The sequence below is a fragment of the Lepisosteus oculatus genome, chromosome 9 (genome assembly GCF_040954835.1).
Source record: "Lepisosteus oculatus isolate fLepOcu1 chromosome 9, fLepOcu1.hap2, whole genome shotgun sequence".
Lineage (NCBI taxonomy): Eukaryota > Metazoa > Chordata > Actinopteri > Semionotiformes > Lepisosteidae > Lepisosteus > Lepisosteus oculatus.
The window spans coordinates 15,452,453-15,472,633 of NC_090704.1; the positions used below are offsets into that span (position 1 = coordinate 15,452,453).

General features: G+C 41.3%; 1 protein-coding gene across 10 annotated transcripts in view; it reads left to right on the forward strand.

Annotated features, from left to right (window-relative positions):
- mast2 (microtubule associated serine/threonine kinase 2) overlaps positions 1–20,181 on the forward strand; it is a 170,355-nt gene that overhangs the window by 84,446 nt on the left and 65,728 nt on the right. For 9 of the 10 annotated variants that reach the window (XM_015355554.2, XM_015355555.2, XM_069194205.1 and 6 more), the window contains one exon: positions 12,278–12,309. In XM_015355554.2, the coding sequence (XP_015211040.1) occupies positions 12,278–12,309 (32 nt within the window). Of the gene's footprint in view, positions 1–12,277; positions 12,310–16,320; positions 16,974–20,181 lie in introns of those variants that run through there. The other variant, XM_015355560.2, reaches the window with a different exon arrangement.

Consider the following 20,181-nt stretch of genomic DNA (forward strand, 5'->3'; position numbering starts at 1 on the left):
GGCCACTGCTGTAATACATGCCTAGCCGCATGAGGCTTGTTGATCCTGAGTTTGCCATGAATAAAATGTATTATGCTGTGCTGAGTAAGCAGGTGATTGTGAGCTGGTGCTGTGCAGAGTCTGGTACCTGGCTTTCAGTGGTGCTAGACTGAAAGCCTTTCCAATATAGCCACAGGGAGGCAAAGCCCAAATATGATTAAAAATAATTATTTAGTTTTAGATCTGTTGCTATTTAAAGTTTGCTTACTAGTCACTGGTAACAGTTCAGGCTGGTGAGTGCAGGTTCTTGTTTCTCTTGTGCTGTACTGCATTTTATATTCAAGCTCATTTTGCTTAGGGGTCATTAAGAGCCACATCTGCCTGTGTTGATCGTCCCAGGGCTCTGCAAGAGTGAATTGCTGAAGCCAGCAAAGATCAGCCCTCTCCTGTGATGGACAGCCCATGGTTGGCTTTATCAGAGTTACACCTGGCCAACAGATTAAATATTCATTACTAATGATGAAGGTCACGTGTGAAAGAACACTCAGATTGTGCTTTGAGCTTCACATTGAAGCACCTTTCCAGGTTTCTCTGCCCAACCTCCATGCAGAGAGTACGAAGTAAGCTGAAGTAAGTTAGAAAGAAAGGTGAGATGCTATGAGAAATCATTTGAACTTCAGTGCACAAAAATGGTTAGTCTTTTGTGGTTAAATTTGGCATAGTCATTGCTAAAGAGATGTATATTTCTTCTACTGCTGCAGCTTCTCCTGCGTCTCCTTATGTTTATCTAGGCTGTAAGTATTGGGTATTGGGTTCAAATTTGGAGCTGAGCAATGCTGTTGTACTCTTGCAATGCTCTTAAGCAAAGCACTTAACTGAGACTGCTCCAGTAAAATTCTCAGCTATATAATTGTGGAGATATATAAGCTGCGTTGAGTAAAACCATCACCCAAGAAACGTAGTAGTAATAATAATTATAATAAAAATAATAATTAATAATTAATAATACATTTCCATCAAGGATGCTACAATTCGGTGTAGTGACAAATAACCCAGGAGAGCATATCTGCACCACTGAACTGCACAGGGGTCAAGCTGAGGGTCGTTACGGGTTACTGGCAGGTCGAAGTCGTTCCCCCAGCTATGAGCCAGCAGAGTGGAGCTCAGCGCAGAGCCAAACTGGTCTGAGCCCTCAGTTCTCCTCCTCCTGTAGGACGGGCCTTTGTTCTACTGCATCTCTCCTGTTTGCATTTACCAGAGAATATTACAAATAAACACAAATTAGGATAAAGAGTAGTCCGAATGACTGTCAACAATGTATTGTTTTCAGGGTTTTTAGGCTCATTCATCCCATTTTGTGTCATACCTTTTTTAAAAGAATTTGAATTGGTTTACACTGAATTTTAGGATGTTACTTGTTGTGAAGACAGACTTATTATACCATGTTGTTTCTTAGAGACTGGAATTTGTATTACCAGGGTCGACTTACCTAGTTGTTGTTTTTTAACCTCCCTTTCTGATAAGAGTCTAAATTGATTATTCTTGTCATGTTTCTTCAAAAGGCTCTTCCAGGAAGCCTCACTTGGGCATTTGGATGAGTAATGAGCCTTTTAAGGGTGTTATAAACCTGTTTCTTAGGAGAATCGTTCATCTTTATCTGACAAATTGGAGAAGAGCAGTGAGTTCTAAAATAGTTTCAGCAGCACCTCAAAGGCCCGAGAGCGTGGATTTACATCATACCGTGTGGGAGTATGCTTGATGAAGGCTTTTTCTCATGTAAAGGTAGGCAGTCAAAGACTTTACCCTGGAAGTCTTTTGAAAACATAAAGATACCGCTGTACTCCCATTAGTGAAGTCTAAAAAAATCTGTTTCTGAGACACGGGATTCTCTCTCCATTTACTCTTCAGTCCAGATCTTGGTTTTGTGGCTTCCATTCATGTAGGCTGTTTACTGTGTTCCAGTAATTAATATCTTATTTCTTCTATTTTAAGTAACTGGCCTATTAATTATAACCTTAATTGAATCTTCCTTGCATTGCCATGATCAGAAATGCTGAAATGTTGGCGATATTCACTTTGTGTCTCCTAGGTTTTCTTGTAATGTATTTGATTGCATTAATGTGTCAATGAGAGAAATATTTATATATTAATATAAAGAAAAGGGATGGGCTCCTAAGGCGAGGTCTTTGCTTTGCTGGTTAAATCTAGCACAGTGGTGAGGAGGCAGATGAGAGATTTAGAGACCTGGCCTGGAGCCATTTCAGGCAGCTTTTGCCTTGTGTATCCTACTGGCATCAAACTGAAAATCAACTGGGGGCTGACCTAGCTGTGCAGACAAAATCATTTCTCTAATACCCAACAAAACCTGTTTCCTTATTAGAAAAGACAAGTAAGTTGTTCATGAATGTGGACAGATGATGTAAAAACATGCAGACCAGGCTCTGTGCAAGGGGAAAATCTGACATACTGTATTAAGAAAATTGTCTTAAGTTCTTGAGGCATTGTTCTGACTTTTGATTGAATGTTTTTGCACTTTATTTCTGCATGCTTTAGTGATCTTTTGGTGGTGTTGGTTGCTTATCAGTTTTCGTCTCTTTTTTCTCTCCTCTGGGTGCTTCATAATTGGAAATGTACCACCTCATTATTCTTAAGTTTAAATGAGTGGGATCTTTTGTCCATTAAGATAAGCCCATGCAAGCTGTCCTACATTAACAGCACTAAGCACTTTCATGTTAGTATTAACCATTTAGTCTTCAAATTACTTGACCACTCTGTTTTTCAGCTGAGTTTCAAAATTAAAACTCAGTTGAGTTTTAATTTAAGATGCGTAAGTGAAAAGCTGTTCTGATGACAAATCAATTTCCTGCTCACTAAACAGTTCAATACACAATTAAACTGTTGTTTAATTACACAGTGTACTGTAAGCACATTTCTCTTGTTTAATGTAAATAAGGGCCACAACATTACAGCTTGACAAAGTACTTCTTGTGAATTAACTGTAATGACAAAATTCACATATGGCTGACTGCTGGTAGATTTCACTCTTAGAATAGGTTTCTCGGTGCAGGATTTTGTATTATGAGTGACATAATGAATACTATAAATAGAATAGTAGCTTCAATTAAAAAAACACTTATTCTTGGTAGCATCAATAGGTTGAATTTATAATCAAGTCATTTTGAGTAAAAAAGTTTAATCATCTCTGGCAACAAGTAATGTCTTTAATCTTGTACAGTAGCTGGACATTTCTTGCACAGTAAATGAGAATTAAGAAAACATTTAATACTGAAGGCACAGAAAGAATAAGGTTTTCCATTCGGTGTGATTGCTTTGTTATTTGTTCTAAAAAAACAGGCAAAGGCATAATTTTCCATTGTAGAGGAGGATATAGAGTGTTTACTGTGAATGTGTGTGGTATTTACATGCACCCTAGGTGCTGTTTGTGTATGAGGTGTGCGAATGTTTGTCCATGTGCAAATTAAATGATGTTGGTTGTAGCAATCCTTGCTGTCATTAGAAAAATCTGCTTATTTACCACAGTTTGTCTCCCGATAGATGGGATTAGGTGTTCGTAGTTTAGCTAAACTGCCAGTTATAATAAACTCCGTGATGAAACCATTTTCCATGTGTCCATCTCCGTTTGTTTCCTGTTAGTATAGTGGAGGTCTGCTGCTGTCACTGGGGTTTTTCAGTTGCCAATAATTCCCAGTAGAGATGAGATGTCATGCGGCTCAGGTTTGGGTGCCAGGGCAGTGTTAAGGCTGTATGACTGAAGCTTGTGAGCCCTCTGTTTTAGTCTGGCTGCATGTCTGCTTCCCTAGCCCAGGGCTAATCTGGTAGCTGTTATCCACGTTTCATTGTGAAGTGAGCCCTCCACTTCGATCACGATTCTTCATTCAAGCTGATGCAGATCAGCCCCTGTGTCCTGTGACTCATCCAGTGTTGAGAGCTGCACACCACCCAACAGCGGAGTGAGCATGTGCTAGAATGGTGACATCTTTCTCACATCCATCGCTGATGTCGTTCCAGGCTTCCCTGGCAGTCAAGTTGAGGATACCCTGACTGAGTGAAGCTTACCTTTACTTTGGCTAGTTATGCTCTGCTCAGCCTCTTGAGGGGCACCAGCCTGAGCTGGCAAATGACACAATCCAGGCAGTAGCTGGGGACATACACAGTAGCCCAGGCCTCACCCATACCCCTGGCCAGTGCCTTTTCTGCTTGCTGTTCTATTGCTTTGTTCACCTTGGCAGGCAGTGAGAAAGGGGTTGTATCAGTGTAGCATGAAGTTGGAGCTTGCGTTAGTCAGGACTCCATGTTTCCAATCCCTCAGCCTTAACACGATGGAGATTGATGCTCTTGAGAAGCTGGAGAAGTGACATTGTTGTAACAGTCTCAATTTACAGAGGCCCTTCAATCCATCTCTCCTGTTCAGAGCCAGCTAATCCAAGGCTGAGAGTATTGGCTTCAACAACATGGCCAAATAGCTCGTTTCAGATACCCTTTGTGTAATGAGCTCCTGTCCTCAGTTTTAAATGTATGTAGCCAGTGTTACACCAGATAAGAGCTCACTCAGTTCCCTTTCTCTGAAAGGTATTGATTTGTAACATATATCTACTGTAGTGCAAACCAGCAGTAAATTATATCGCTATTACTGTGAAGTGGCCTGAAATAAAGTTACTGTTTTGTGTAAACCACTGTGGCAGTACCACTTCCTTGCAGATGCTGCTTACAGGCTTCTTACTGAATTGTGATGTTCAGCCTCAGTACCACACTGTGTTGCTTGTGGTATCCAACCTAGGAAGAAGTGATGTTTCAGAATTGACTTGAGTGCCCTTGCACAGCATTGTCAGCAGGATGCTTTGAAAATTCAGACAAGATATTCCTGTTTGCTTCATATTTTAAGGGCTCTACTGTTGATTATAGTGTAAATCATGGTATATATGATTAGGAAATGTTCAGATGCATTCCCTAACTCTGCTTTTAACACTGATTTTAAGGTGCAGTATGATTAGGAAAAACAGTGGCGTCTGGCTACATCTACAGTTCTACTGTGTATCATTCTCTCACTCCAGACAGATTCATATTTTCCATTTATCCCTACCTGTTTGCCTGATGATCCTGGTTCAAATAACTCCTGACTCAATTTAATGGGGACTGGTGTAGGATTTTTTTTTCTTTGTTCATCTCTCTAATTAAATTTCCCTGCACTTTGGCTGCCTGTCAGGCTGGATAGACTTAAAAATTATTGATGTTTTCCATCGAGGAAATTGCTTTTGTGCTGGTCCTGTCCAAAGTGTCACTCGGGCTAATTTCATTCCTTTCGGTTTCAAATTAATTTATGGAGGTTTTGCAAGATTCTGCAGCCCGTTATTCCTCCCCAGAGGTGGGCCACGTGTGCTTGCAAACGTCAAAACTGACTCTAACCTGGAAGGATGGGGGTCTGTTTGAAACTCCAGGCCTCTTATGTAATGAAGTCAGCTGACCACAGGAAAATTTATTTGGGTTTCTGGTGCTGTGCTGGCGGGCTGGTCTATCTCATTCCTGCGACTGGGAGGTTGGACCAGTGGTTAAGGAACTCATAGCAGTCCTTATTACGACTCATGGGAAGCACAGATTGACTTACAGTTTCTATGATGCAGCAGGGCCGTAATGCATAACGTTTAAAACATGTCTTCCAAAAAAGATCCCCAAAATTAATTAATTATCCAACCTAAAATACAACATAGGGAAATAAAAGATACCAAATTGTGGTGCTGTATTTAAAACTCAGGGATGCTCAATTAAAAGCTGCCAGCAGCCACAGTGGTGTGAAAAAGTGTTTGCCCCTTTCCTGATATTTTTTTGCATGTTTGTCACTCTGAAATGTTTCAGATCATCAAACAAATTGAAATATTAGACAAAGATAACACAAGTAAACACAAAACGCAGTTTTTAAATGAAGGTTTTTATTATTAAGGGGGGAAAAAAAATCCAAACCTACATGGCCCTGTGTGAAAAAGTGATTGCCCCCCCTGTTAAAACATAAATCAACTGTGGTTTATCACATCTTTGGAAAGCTGAGTTCAATTTCTCTAGCCACACCCAGCCCTGATTACTGCCACACCTGTTCTCAATCAAGAAATCACTTAAATAGGACCTGCCTGACAAAGTGAAGTAGACCAAAAGATCCTCAAAAGCTAGACATCATGCTGCGATCCAAAGAAATTCAGGAACAAATGAGAAACAGAGTAATTGAGATTTTTTCAGTCTGGAAAAGGTTATAAAGCCATTTCTAAAGCTTTAGGACTAAAGCCATTATCCACAAATGGTGAAAACATGGAACAGTGGTGAACCTTCCCAGGAGTGGCCGGCCAACCAAAATTACCCCAGTAGCGCAGCGATGACTCATCCAAGAGGTCAGAAAAAAACCCACAACAACATCCAAAGAACTGCAGGCTTCACTTGCCTCAGTTAAGGTCAGTGTTCATGACTCTACCATAAGAAAGAGACTGGGCAAAAATGGCCTGCAAGATGAAAACCACTGCTGAGCAAAAAGAACAAAAAAGGCTCGTCTCAGTTTTGCCAGAAAACATCTTGATGATCCCCAAGACTTTGGGGAAAATACTCTGTGGACTGACGTGACAAACGTTGAACTTTTTGGAAGGTGTGTGTCCCTTTACATCTGGTGTAAAAGTAACACAGCATTTTAGAAAAGGAACATCATACCAACAGTAAAATATGGTGGTGGTAGTGTGATGGTCTGGGGCTGTTTTGCTGCTTAAGGACCTGGAAGACTTGCTGTGGTAAATGCAACCATGAATTCTGCTGTCTACCAAAAAATCCTGAAGAAGAATGTCTGGCCATCTGTTTGTGACCTCAAGCTGAAGCGCACTTGGGTTCTGCAGCAGGACAATGATCCAAAACACACCAGCAAGTCCACCTCTGAATGGCTTAAGAAAAACAAAAGACTTTGGAGTGGCCTAGTCAAAGTCCTGACCTGAATCCGATTGAGATGTTGTGGCATGACCTTAAAAAAGCAGTTAAGGCTCGAAAACCCTCCAATGTGGCTGAATTACAACAATTCTGCAAAGATGAGTGGGCCAAAATTCCTCCACAGTGCTGTAAAAGACTCATTGCCAGTTATCGCAAACGCTTGATTGCAGTTGTTGCTGTTAAGGGTGGCCCAACCAGTTATTAGGTTTAGGGGGCAATCACTTTTTCACACAGGGGCCATGTAGGTTTGGATTTTTTTTTTCCCTTAATAATAAAAACCTTCATTTAAAAACTGCATTTTGTGTTAACTTGTGTTATCTTTGTCTAATATTTCAATTTGTTTGATGATCTGAAACATTTCAGTTTGACAAACATGCAAAAAAATAAGAAATCAGGAAGGGGGCAAACACATTTTCACACCACTGTATATCACTCTAACTCGCTACTGGCAACCCACTGAAGCTCAACAGGAGTGAGCCTGGTCAGTACCTGGAAGTGAGTCCTCCTGGGAAAGCTGCTGGAAAAGGTGTCAGTGGGGCCAGTAGGAGGCACTCACCCTGTGGTCTGTGTGGGTCCTAATGCCCCAGTGTACTGATGGGGACACTATACCATCAGAAGCCACCATCCTTCAGCTGAGACATAAAACTGAGGTCCTGACTGTCCGTGCTCATTAAAAATCCCAGGGCATTTCACCCAAAAAGTAGGGGTATTACCCTGGTGTCCTGGCGAAATTTCCACCAGCCTTTACCTGTGTAACTGATGTGTCGTGAGAGGACTGGTGCACTTCTAGGTGGGGCTACGCATTGGTGGTAATGGAGAGGAGTCAATGGATAATAATAATAATAATAATAATAATAATAATAATAATAACAACAACTCATTTCGCATTTTCAAGGCATGTTTTGGATTGTGGTCAGCTCTTTTCTTAACAATGGCCCTTCCTTTTCTGAATGCCTACTTGGCTGTGTGCTTTGTGGCTATAGTCCGTGTGCTATCAGGACCACAGTCTGCCTGAATTCAGAGTCTTTTTTTCACAGTGACGATAAGCTTATCACATTTTGGAGTTTTGGAAATATAATAACCTTACTTGAGTCTCATCTCCAGAACAAATTATTACCGACAGGCATATCCATGTATATGTTCCCTTCTAATTAAAAAAGTACTTTTGCAAATTAGGCACTTCATTTTTTGCACATTGTTATAGTTAACTATTCGTTGGCACTTGAAGACAAGTTACGTACCACTTAAAATAGTTGAAATCACAGCCATTACTACAAGCCCAAGCCTAGAGTGGGTTTTTTAGATATTCTGTTCAAAATGGATGGTGCAGTTAAATGCTCCACAAATGGATGATGAGAAATGACTCAAAGTGAGTCTTGAACAATCGGACATCATATCAAACTGCCTATTAAAATCTGTAACCGGAGAAAACTCATTTTTCATAAGGCATCTCAGGAGGCTGTCAAGTGGATAGCCAAACTAGGCATGTCATTATAAGCCTTTCCTGTTAAATGATAGAAAGAACAGATATATAGAGGTTTAATGCAGATGTTTTAAAGTATTTAAAAGGGTTTGCAGTATAACAGACAGAACTACTGTACATCATTCACTTAGATTCTTCCCTAGTTATGTGAGGTGTTTTGTTCCTAGCAGTGGCTGTTTTTTTCCTTTTCAAGATCTGATTTGGGAGAAGAAGAGTAAAACATAAAGCTAACATCCCCTTATCATACAGTATGTTAATGTATGTACTCTTTCTGAGTTCCTCTATTCTCAAGAATCACCCTGCAACATTGACTAGAATTAGTGTTTTCTCTTCAGGTTATAGTTATCTTTAGTCTTCCTCAATAGGAAGACTTTGTTGAGTTGTATCTTCATTGTCTTTGACAAACAGGTTTTTTTGTATTTTAAACCCAAGCTTCTTGAAGAGCAAGGAAGTGATGACAGAACTCTGAACTCTCCTTTTTGTTCCCCGCCGTGGAGTCACTAAGTTCTTCAGGCTACGATGCTAATGAGCAAGTGGTTCACAAGGGAGTGATTACCCAACAGATAGAAGTCATTTGATGTGGTTTCGGATCCCTGTTGTGTTTCCAGAATGTGATATGCAGGCACACTGGTGACCCTTCTCCTCCTATCCTGCTCTTGCACAGCTCTCTAGGTTATCAGGTGTAACGGAGACCTGCTTAATCTTTAACAGTGAAATCTGGGATCAATAAAATCCTTGACTGTATTGATCTTGTTGGAACCTTGGTTGCTATAACAAAATGGAATACCTGTTCCCAGACTTTATTTTTTCATCAATAACATGATCTCACTTGAGATAGTGAGAGTAAAGCTCTGAATACATGGTCATCTAGGTGTTCAAGTATGTGTGATCTGGCAATGAAGGAGTCATGAAAGAAGCAGTTAGACACACTGCCCTTAGTCTCACTCAGAGTATTAAGACAATAAATCTAGCTGTGTGTGAGAGATCAAAAGTCCTGCTCTAGCAAATGAGAACCCATTCCTGGAGCAGAATATTGTGTTTTATCCCCAACACTAAAACAGAGCACCTAAAAATCCGCCAGTATTTTTTAAATAATTACTATGAAGTATATTAGCAGAAAATCTGTGCTGCACAGTGGGTACTGCTAGATTCTTTAAGAAGCCTGTTGGTCTTCATAAAGGATGTTTGACTTCTTTTACTCATTAGCTTCCTCAGCTGGACTCACTTGGTCAGTGAAAGCAGTCCTGTTCTAAAAAATTAGACTAAAAAGTGAGGAGAAAACTGGAACACAGTTTTCTCCTTGCTGACATTTTCTCCCTTGATTTGTGTCTGACTGCTTATTAAAACCACATGAGAGCAGGCAGCAGTCTTTCCATTGTGAAACAGCCTGGCTTGTTTCTGTCATATTAATGACCAGAGAGACGTACTGTAACAGGAGCAATAAAGTTCACGGAGGCTATGGTTGATGAGGATCCCCCTCAGTCTATTGGAGCTGGTAGACAATGATGTGGGAACAAAGACAGCGTCTCGCATTGGCTGTTTGTTATTCTTTTGTCTTTCTCTCAAACTCCCTTACAAAGGCCAGCAGCAGTCTTACCTGATGGAGTTTGTTAACACAGTGCTTTAGCAGTTTCAAAGAACAAAATGCGCACTCTCCTTATTTTTTACGATGAAAGCTGTTGCTGTAGAACTGCTATCTTGGGGTCAGGCGAGCAACATACAGTTTTCCTATGATGTGTTCAGAATGCTCAGTCCTACAGTTTTTATATAACATAAAAATAAAGGTTATGTTCTGGTCTGTTTCTCTTTGATATTGAAGTAGACGGAGAATAGCTTGTTATAACCCAGATTGAATTTGATGACTATGGAGGAAAACAGACCACATAATTCTCTCCAAGCTCCGGCAGTTTCCGGACTACAGATGTGCAGTGTGCAGGCTCTTTGTTCGTTCAGCTGTGCTGTGTTCATGGCATTGGCCCAGATCCTAATTTAATAAAAGGCTGCTCCCTCTCAGCTCTTGGGTCCTGGGTTTATTTCCAGCCTTGTGTGTGGAGTTTGCACACTCTCTCTATGTTCTTGTGGGTTGTTGCATCTAGGAAAGGTTCTGGTTTAGTGCGCGTCTGAATGGGAATAAGCAATTTACTGTGGCTGGGTGAAATCCGGTAATTTAATCTGTGACCACATGTCAGCCATCACTTGAGTGAAACAACCCCCTAGTCGGCCAGAGACAAAAGCCAATTAAGGATTATTAGTAAATATTAGCGAAGACCATATGGCCGTGCTGGGAGGTAACAATAGTGTGTGCAGCACAAACTTGTTGTGACAGCACCATTAGTGTGATGCAGATTAAGTGCCAGCAATTATATGAATTCTTTTTTTTTTGTATTTGATATTGACTTTACCACTGAAATTATGACTCATTGTTAAGGAATGGTAAAGAATGTTATGTTTTATATATTTAAAAACTCTAAATCCAAAGGTCATAGTGGTCTGCGTTTCCGTTACAGAGCTGATCTCTTTACTGTAATGTGGTCCTGTGCTGCCATCTGGTGGCACAGTGGTAAAACCACATCCCTGTCTTGACCTGGTCTGAAATAAAACGTGAACATAAAAATTACAGTAAAGACCAGGCCCTCTTGCTCAAAAAGAGGATGAAAGAGGTATTTTTTCCCCATATGATTTCTGTCAACAAATTTATTTATAGAATGACATTGCAATATGATTTGTTGGCTCTTGAATTTTACTATACAGTATCTATCTTGATACTACACATGTGTAGAGAAACATTTCCTGTTTTCTGTCCTAAATGAACACCCTTTTAATTTCCAGTTTTGACCCTGTGTCCTTGTTACATTACAGTGCCTGAAATAGCCTCCTGAAGCAAACTGCTCAATACCACTTGCAATTTTATACACTTGAATCCTCAGTCTCCTTTGTCATAGACTGAAGAGATTTAGCTCCTTTATCAATTCTCCCATCAGAAAGTTTCCAGGAACCAGAATTCATTCCTGTTGCTCTTCTTTATAATGACATTCTTTTTGTGCTACAGTGACTCAAATGGTCAGTCACTTGTTTTTCTTAGTATATTGTGAATCTGTAGTATAACTTCCCTTCATTTAAATTCTAGACATTTTTGCTATGTATCCAAGCCTTATGGTATCTTTTCTTTTTACCCCCACAGGTCTCTTAAAGGGGACTTAAAAGAATTGACATAAAAAACAGAATCTGTTTCATACATTATTCTTGTAACTCAAAATCGCTCGTGTTACAGTTGGTTTATTGTAGGTTCTTACTATAAAGAATCGTTATTGCACAGGATTCAGAACCCAGATGAGAAAATAACCATTGTTTGCTGTGCCGAAACTAGTCCGCAACTCCTGCCCTTTACCTTGATAAGAGCTTCCCTGCCACCTAGTGCCTCTTTGTGTCATTGCAGCATTTTTCCCAAGACAACTGGCTAAAGCCATGAATTATCCTTTTCGTATTCTTTTGAAATGACTGAGAAACAAGTTTTTTAGATGGAAGTAATATATACTAACATATTATGATCATGTGTTCTCAAATCCGTACTGATGTTTAACTTTTTAGAGGAAAATGCATTTTGCTGCGATCAGAGGCCTGAAGGTAAAACCTCCTTTGTCTGAAATTTCCAGACTGTGAAGTTTCTGTGGAGGAAGCGTCTACTATTTCAGTGTTTCAGCTCAGTGTCTGGCATTGTGTAAAATAGCACTAGTGTGTTGTCTTCTTGCTTATAAATCGCCTTCAGGCCAGGGAAGGTGTGGCTTAGTTTTTATGTAAAGGTAAAAATATAAACTAATATCTTTCTCATCTTTTCTGTTTCAGAAGGAGCTGAGCCTTCCCAGAAGAGGCAGTTTGTAAGTACCCTTATTTCTAATTTTGACTTTTTTTGGGTTAAACAATCTGACAGAAAATGTTTTCCTCATATAATGAACCTACAGATGATTAAGAGGCCCTTAGATGTGGAGAGAGAGCAATTTTTTTTCATAGTGGGATACATTAATTCTGCCAGTTAAGTCTTTAAAAACTAAATTCTTCCTTTTTAAAAATCCATTTGATACCCAAATTAAATTATACAGTTATTCTATAGCATTATATACAGTAAATTAATGCTGTATAAGGAAATAAAGCTGGGTCGGTGGTATAGTTTTAATTCTTTTAAAGGTCTTTTAAACTTTAAGGTTTAAAGTTACACGTATGGTAGAATGTCTTGATAACAATTGTTTTGGTATATACAGTAGGTGCAGACATTAATTCATAAGGTTCAGCACTGTATCATTATTCAGCCATACATATCTGGCTCCATTTGACCATACCTAAAGCAGACAGAAATGGGATTATTCTGCATCATCACTGCCTGCTGACATTCTGCTGTACAGATGCAGAGTAAAGGGTTTAAGTGGAATTAATTGTAAGATGCATTATGGGGGGTTGAATCATTTGTACACTTATAGGTCACTTGTGTGTCAGAAAGCAGACTATATGTCTTGCGAGATGAGACTTGTACACTAGTGAGTAAACATGATGCAGTACTTTACTTGAAAGGTTTGATCTTTAGGTTTAAATTAATACCCTGTATGCTAAGGTCCTGATTTTAGGAAGACAGGGATATACTACAGAATTTGACCAAGGCTGACTGGATTCAAGTTCGTTGCCCTTTTGAAAGACAGTAATGAATTAATAATCATTGCTTACACTTCTATAGCGCTTTTCTGGACACTCTACTCAAAGCACTTTACTCCCCTCCACCCCTCCACTATGATGCGACAGCAGCCATAGTGCACCCAAACGCTCACCACACATCAGCTATCAGTGGGGAGGAGAGCAGAGTAATGAAGCCAATTCATAAATGGGGATTATTAGGAGGCCATGATTGGTAAGGGCCAATGGAAATTTCTCTTTTCAAGAAACGTCCTGGGAACACAGAGAGTCAGGACCTCAGTTTTACATCTCATCCAAAGGACGGGGCTTTTTTACAGTATAGTGTCCCTGTCACTATACTGGGGCATTAGGACCCACACAGACCACAGGGTGAGCGCCTCCTGCTGGCCCCACTAACACCTCTTCCAGCAGCAACCTCAGTTTTTCCCAGGAGGTCTCTCATCCAGGTACTGACCAGACTCACACCTGCTTAGCTTCAGTGGGTTGCCGGTTGTGAGTTGCTGATATGGCTGCTGATATGGCTGATATGCTGATATGGCTGCTGGCCAAAACGTCTGCCCTAAGGAGGTATTGAACTCGGTTCTCCTAAATAGCCGTTCTATTGACAAACCCACTGTGCTCCCAGGCTGCTCAATTATATTCTATTGAGAAGAAAAGATTGTGTGCAGTCTGTGCCTGTGGCTCCTGCACTCTTGTCTTTGTAGGGTTCCAGCAGCAGCTCGGAACCTTGAGTTAGAAGACCTTAATGGTCATTCCTTTGCTCCTATTAGTGGTTGGGCTGCAACTGGGCTGTTACTCTGTGGTCAGTCTTTGACCCCTGTGGGGGAGCAGCCATTGCACATCCAGGAAACTCAATACCCTGCTTTTGCAAGGGAGATCCCTCAAAGTGAGTACTCCTTATTTTTAGAACACCTGATAACCACTGTAGTGGCTAAGAAATTCACAGACAGTGCAGTGTCTGAGGACAACTGCTGCCCTTTGATGGGGGGAGGAAATTGGTCAAAGGTCAGCCTGGGTGAAGGGTCACTGGTGAAGCAAATGGAGTGTTTATATTGTCCATATTATATTATATTGAAGAGGTGTGGGAAGAGCACATAGCATGAAAAATAGCTGAATGCAAGTAGCATATTCACAGATAATTCAAGGTAAGGGAATGTATCCGATTTTCATTTTCCTTTCAGACTTAAGAAGCTCAATGGTTGACACTGAACTGACATTGTATAACACACACAATAATGTCAGGGAACAGGCAATTTGAATGTGAATGTTGCAAGTAAGTAGATTGTAGTGGAATAATACAAGTATTTATATTTGAGTTGCAATAACTTCAAAAAAAATTCAAAAGAGTTGACTGTGTTTCCAAGGGTACGTGCTCATTATTTTTAAATAATATTAATAATAATAATAATAATAATAATTGCTTACACTTATATAGGGCTTTTCTGGACACCAATGTGCAGCATCCACCTGGATGATGCGACGGCAGCCATAGTGCGCCAGAATGCTCACCACACGTCAGCTATCAGTGGGGAGGAGAGCAGAGTAATGAAGCCAATTCATAGATGGCGATTATTAGGAGGCCATGATTGGTAAGGGCCTTGGGAAATCTGGCCAGGACGCCGGGGTTACACTCCTACTCTTTTCGAGAAACACCCTGGGATTTTTAATGACCACAGAGAGTCAGGACCTCGGTTTTACGTCTCATCCGAAGGACGGCGCCTATTTACAGAATAGTGTCCCTGTCGCTATACTGGGGCATTAGAACCCACATAGACCACAGGGTGAGCGCCCCCTGCTGGCCCCACTAACCTCTTCCAGCAGCAGCCTTAGTTTTTCCCAGAGGGTCTCACATCCAGGTACTGACCATGCTCACACCTGCTTAGCTACAGTGGGTTGCTGAAATACAGGTTCACTGATATATTGGCAGGTTGTTGGCCAGTCCCAAGTAAAGCTGTAGCCAATAACGTGCAGCGATAATTTTGCTGATCGTCACATTAAATTTTGTGGTGCCTTGACCGTGAGACATGCAAGTATTTGCTGTAGTATGCAGCATTCAATTGCCATCTGTTTGAAATATGTCTCTAAAGAGTTTGAGTTTTGGTTTATTTAATTTAAACTGTCTGAAAATAAGAGGACAGAACTGCTGCTGCCTTTTGGCAATACAGTCTTTCTAAAAGAAGCTCATATAAAGGGAACAACTTTACACACTCTGTCCCTTCAAAAACATGATGGTACATTAACAGGAGCAGTTCATCATGAGTGCAGAACGACAGGCTGCTCGCGCCCTTAATCTGAGCCTTTGTCAGCGCTTGCTGTAATTAACGTGTCGCCCGATATAGACATGGGCTTGTGGGGAAGAACAGGGAACAGTGTTCCTCCTATTCCTGGAACAGAGGGGAATGACTGTGCCACAGTGCTCTGGCTGCGAGGCCTGGGCAAACCAAGCGACAGCTGCACCTCGGTGGGCGTCTGTGCTTTCTGTCCGCGCTGTGGGCTTGAAAAGGGCAGGGGGGCTTTACAGTCTGCCTTAGTGTCGGTGTCCCATGATTACACTCCGTCTCTTCTGCTGCTGTCTCTCAGAGCCAGAGAGCTAATGCACTTTTACCATGTAGCCTGTGCTGTCCGCACTGGATTTCCTTCCACGGTTATTGGGAGCAAATGGGTATTGGGGTGGGTAGTTGGAATTTGTCTGCCTTGCACTACGGGGCAGTGGATCGTAGTTTGTGTTGTCAATCCTGTTTTTGGCATTGGTAAGCTCCAGACGCACTCTGTCACTCTTGGCAGACATATGCCAAGTGGGACTGTACTCCAGTTTGAGCGCTGTCTCCGAAAGGCAGGACCGACCATGGACTGCTGCCTTTGACTTCTGGAAGGACATAGAGCCAGCTTTGAGAGGGATTGGCTTGCTCCGCTTCCAATCTGTCAGTGCCATCCTCCCTGCTGCATCGGTTGTGCTGCTAACTCTGGTCGAACTTTCCTGCTGCAAGTCTCCAGGCTAGTCCAGGGTTCAAGTTGTGTCTGTGTTCTGTCGGGGTTCACTGTGGAATCTTGTTTGAATCATGAAAGATTGAAATCGGATATCCTGTCTGTTGTGCTTTTTTTTTAAAAGGACAAACACACTATACTTCTTAAGAGTAGTTATGAGTTTTTGCATCAGAGTGCGTATTGCTCCAGAAGTTCTGTTGACTGAGTCTAATGTAAATTAAGCCAGTTTTGTTTTACTGGTGGAAAGCAGTGTGCTGTTTTGTGTGTCTCAGGCATCACAGCTTAGGGTTTGAGCTATTGTGCCTGGTCTGCCCACTGTTGCCAAGTGCAGGAGGGGTGAGACTGGCACATGGGGGATCTGGGCTCCCTGCCACCATGGGGCATGCTAAGGAAGTGAGCCTGGCCAGGGGCTGTCTGTAGTAAAGCAGGCATGCAGGGTCACTAGCGGCATACTGTACAGCGGTGTGAACAACATCATCCTGCTCACGCAGGAACAGGGATATAGGTACAATCTACCGGGTGTTCACTATACAGATATTTTTGGTTCTGGAATTTCCTATCTCTCTTTGGGACTCACACTGTTATTTATTCCAGTTATTTGTGTGTTTAAGCTAGGCTGAAATCCATCTTTTGCTTGTGATTCTGCCCTGGTGTTCAGTTGGGTCTGTGAGCTCTGTAGAGCTGTGAGCTTCGGTTGTGTTAGCTGGACTGCAGTCAGAGCGACTTGGATTTCTTCAGGACAGGTTCTGCTGGAGCTCTAAATCTGGACTCTGGAGATCTCGTCCCTTTCACTCCTGGCAGGAAAGGAAATACCTTGTGGAGGAGCCATGAAGAAGAGAAAGGAACGACCAGGTGCCCCTAGCCTGCGTATTCAGTAAGGATTGTTTACTCATTCATGAGTAAACTTCTGCTTTGTCATTCATTCCACTCTGGAGCTAGGCCTGCTTATAATGTCACTTCACGTACATTGTGAAGTATAGACAACAGCCACACATGGGACAGACTTCTAGGAGCTTGTGGTTTAAGACGTTCTTGTTTTGTTGTCAACATGTTTCATTATTTGTAAATTCATAGAACTCTGTGCCTAATCACTTTTTGAGGAAAAGCATAAATTGTTAATGCCAACCAAGGGGCTTGTCTAGGGTCTTATGGCTGAAGTTTATAAACATGACCATCACAGACATTCTTCTTAGCAGAGAGTTAATGACCAGGTTTGTGAAGGTTTGTGTTTTTGGGGTGTGCGCAGGAGTGGGCACTGAATGGTACACTGTCCGTGTTTTGACTGGACGTTGTGGTTTTCCGTCAGCACAGCAGATCAGCGGAGGTGATGGGCAGAATGACTGACACAGGCCAGCTTTCTTTGGATCTGTCTGCACCTGATGCTGTTAGACTGCCCTAGCAGGTGCTGTCCTCTTTCTTTCTCAGAAAAAAATAATCTAGCGACCTTTTAAAGAGAGGTACTGTAGATACATTGTGTCCAATGGTTTACTGCGTGCATTGCCTCCTGTGGAATTGTTTACGATGCAGAATGGACATTCCAGAGAGCTGTTGCCAGATCTATGATGTAAAAGCAGGCTGAGAGTTCATCTGGCTAGTGCTATTATAGTGGTCTTATCTAGGGAAGTTGTTATGCATCTGGTTTTCTGCTTGTTATGTCTGCTCAGGATTTCCAGCAGGATATTTTTGGACAATGTCCTGTAGCCTCACATCTTACAGTTGCTTGTTTATTCACTCCATAGGGCTGTGTAAGGTGAAATTCAAAACTGTCAACACACAATTAGAAGCCTGAAAGGTGTGTAAATTTAGTTACATTTCTATTCTTTTGTGGAAGTTCTTTATGCACATAGTGTATGTGAATTCTGAATGCTTGACCACTGGGGATTTCTCCTGTTGGAGTTTATCGCATGGTGTGAGGCAGTGGAGTCGCTGTAAAAGCTGGCTCAGGTGTGCTGAGGGAATGTGTTTATCTGATGTGCAGCAGGCGGGCACTAGCTGGGCAGTCTTTGAGTATTCTGGGGTGTCCCCTGCTAGAGCAGCGGCCTGCGTACCATGATGCTTAAGTGCAGGCATGGGGATCTGATAAACACTGCTCGTGCGTCTGCTGTACCACCACCCCAGCTCTTTAAAATTTCATTCCAGCCAGAGATGGGTTTGAGGTTCGGAACTTCTCAGTGGGAGGGCGATATCTCCACTGAGCTCAGATGTTTCACGGCTCTTTGATGTGTGGAGGCTTCTGAGCTGTACCCCGACAGAGCTGCTGTCCTGATGAAACAGGACCAGCCTCTCCCTGTCACATGCTGCTCTCTGCTGTTTGTTTTAGTGTGTCAGTAAACAGCTCTTTAAAGTGTTTTTTTTTCAGACTGATTACTTATTAAGGAGTAATTTGAATAGATCTTATGTAATGAATGTACACAGTGGCAGTTTGTGAGTGAAGACTGAAACTGTTTTAAGGGTTTTTTTTTATTCTTCTTCTCTTTAAAGTCATCTTAAAAATGCAGATAACCATTAAAACAACGACAGAAAATCTGAAAATGCCTTAATGAAGTTACATTCCCTTTCATTTCCCATTCTGAAACAACCCTGAATAATGAAGCCCAATCGCTTTTGAGTTGTCAAACTTTTAACGGACAGTACAGTAACAGTATTTTTTAATTTTTCTTTGCTGTTTTTATGTGTGGTGTTTTCCTGAATTTATGCTACAGTGGTGAACGCTATTTATGTACAGAATAAGTGTGGGGATTCAGTTCAGTTCACAAATTAGTGCAGTTATCAACAAATGAGGCTGCCTTGCGTGTGATGTGATTTAAAGAGCTGAATGGTTGGTTACTCAGTTAAATTAGCACCAGCCCTCCCTCCAAATCAACCTCTGGAGGCTGTATAAGGTCACCCACCTTGTGATTTTGTGAACGATGGTTTAATTTTCTTAATGTTAACGATTAAAGAACAAAGGAGTCACAGGAGAAACAAGTGTTGATAACCCACAGAAAAGGTTTAGAAAGGTTTGTTGTACACCCAGAGTAATTAAAATAAATAATATGTGTAGTGGTGTAGGCTAATATTTTAAACAAATTCACTACTGTATGTCAGTGTAAAGATAAAAGATTAGTGAGAAATGACCACAGATGCACTCTATAGAAATGCAGCCTAACTACAAAAGTGATTGACTAGAGTAAAATTAGAGTACTATTTATAAATGTGGAAGGTTTCAGGGAATATTTCGTATCAGGACAGAATGTGCTGCCTCCAGGTTCTTCCTGTTCAGTAGCTGTGCTTTTATACCAGTGTGTTCCTTACTTCCAAAACCACTTTGAAATTTCTTTCTGCTTATAGCAATCTTGGAAAGCCGGCATATAGGCTACTGTACCTATTTTAAAAAAGGTTTCATTAAGTCTTGGTACATTTTTACAGCAGAGAAAGTCCAGCAGGATTCTAGGTTTGTCATCAAGATTCCTCTTTGTCTGGAGAGATAGTCCAGATTACTGGAATCATGGCGCTCAAGAGACATCAAATGGACTGACATGATGGACTGTATGCTGCTTTTGCTGGACTTGATTAAGTACTTAAGATGCATGGCCATGCACAAACAGTATTAATGAATTAGTGCACTAGGACTGTCAGTCCAACAGACTGTATGGTTAAGAAATCAAGAAGGCAGGAGGTAGAAAATTCTACAAATTTTACTGTGCCCAGCCAGTCATGTAGTTCCACTTTATTCAAAACAGGGGCATAGTGCATGCATGCCAAAACTACCATAGAGGACCTTTTTACTTTATGTGCAAGTTTGTTTTACTCCTTAATAGATGGGAAAGTCTAGTTTCAATAAGTTTGTGTACCAGGTACAGTTCATGAGGTTCTTGCCCTTTTCTCTTTATCGCTCTGAATGTAGTGACAGGTGAGGGGTGTTGGTCATGTTTATAAGCTGGTTGTTTGTCTTTCATTGGCTGAAGAGAGCCCGTTGTCCTTTCCTTGTGGAAGTTATTATCGTACTGATTGGGATTTAAGGCGAAATGATTTATTTATTTTAAACGGTGCTGCATGCCTAGATATACTGCAGCACCGAGAGGTAACAAGTGGGGGGAAAA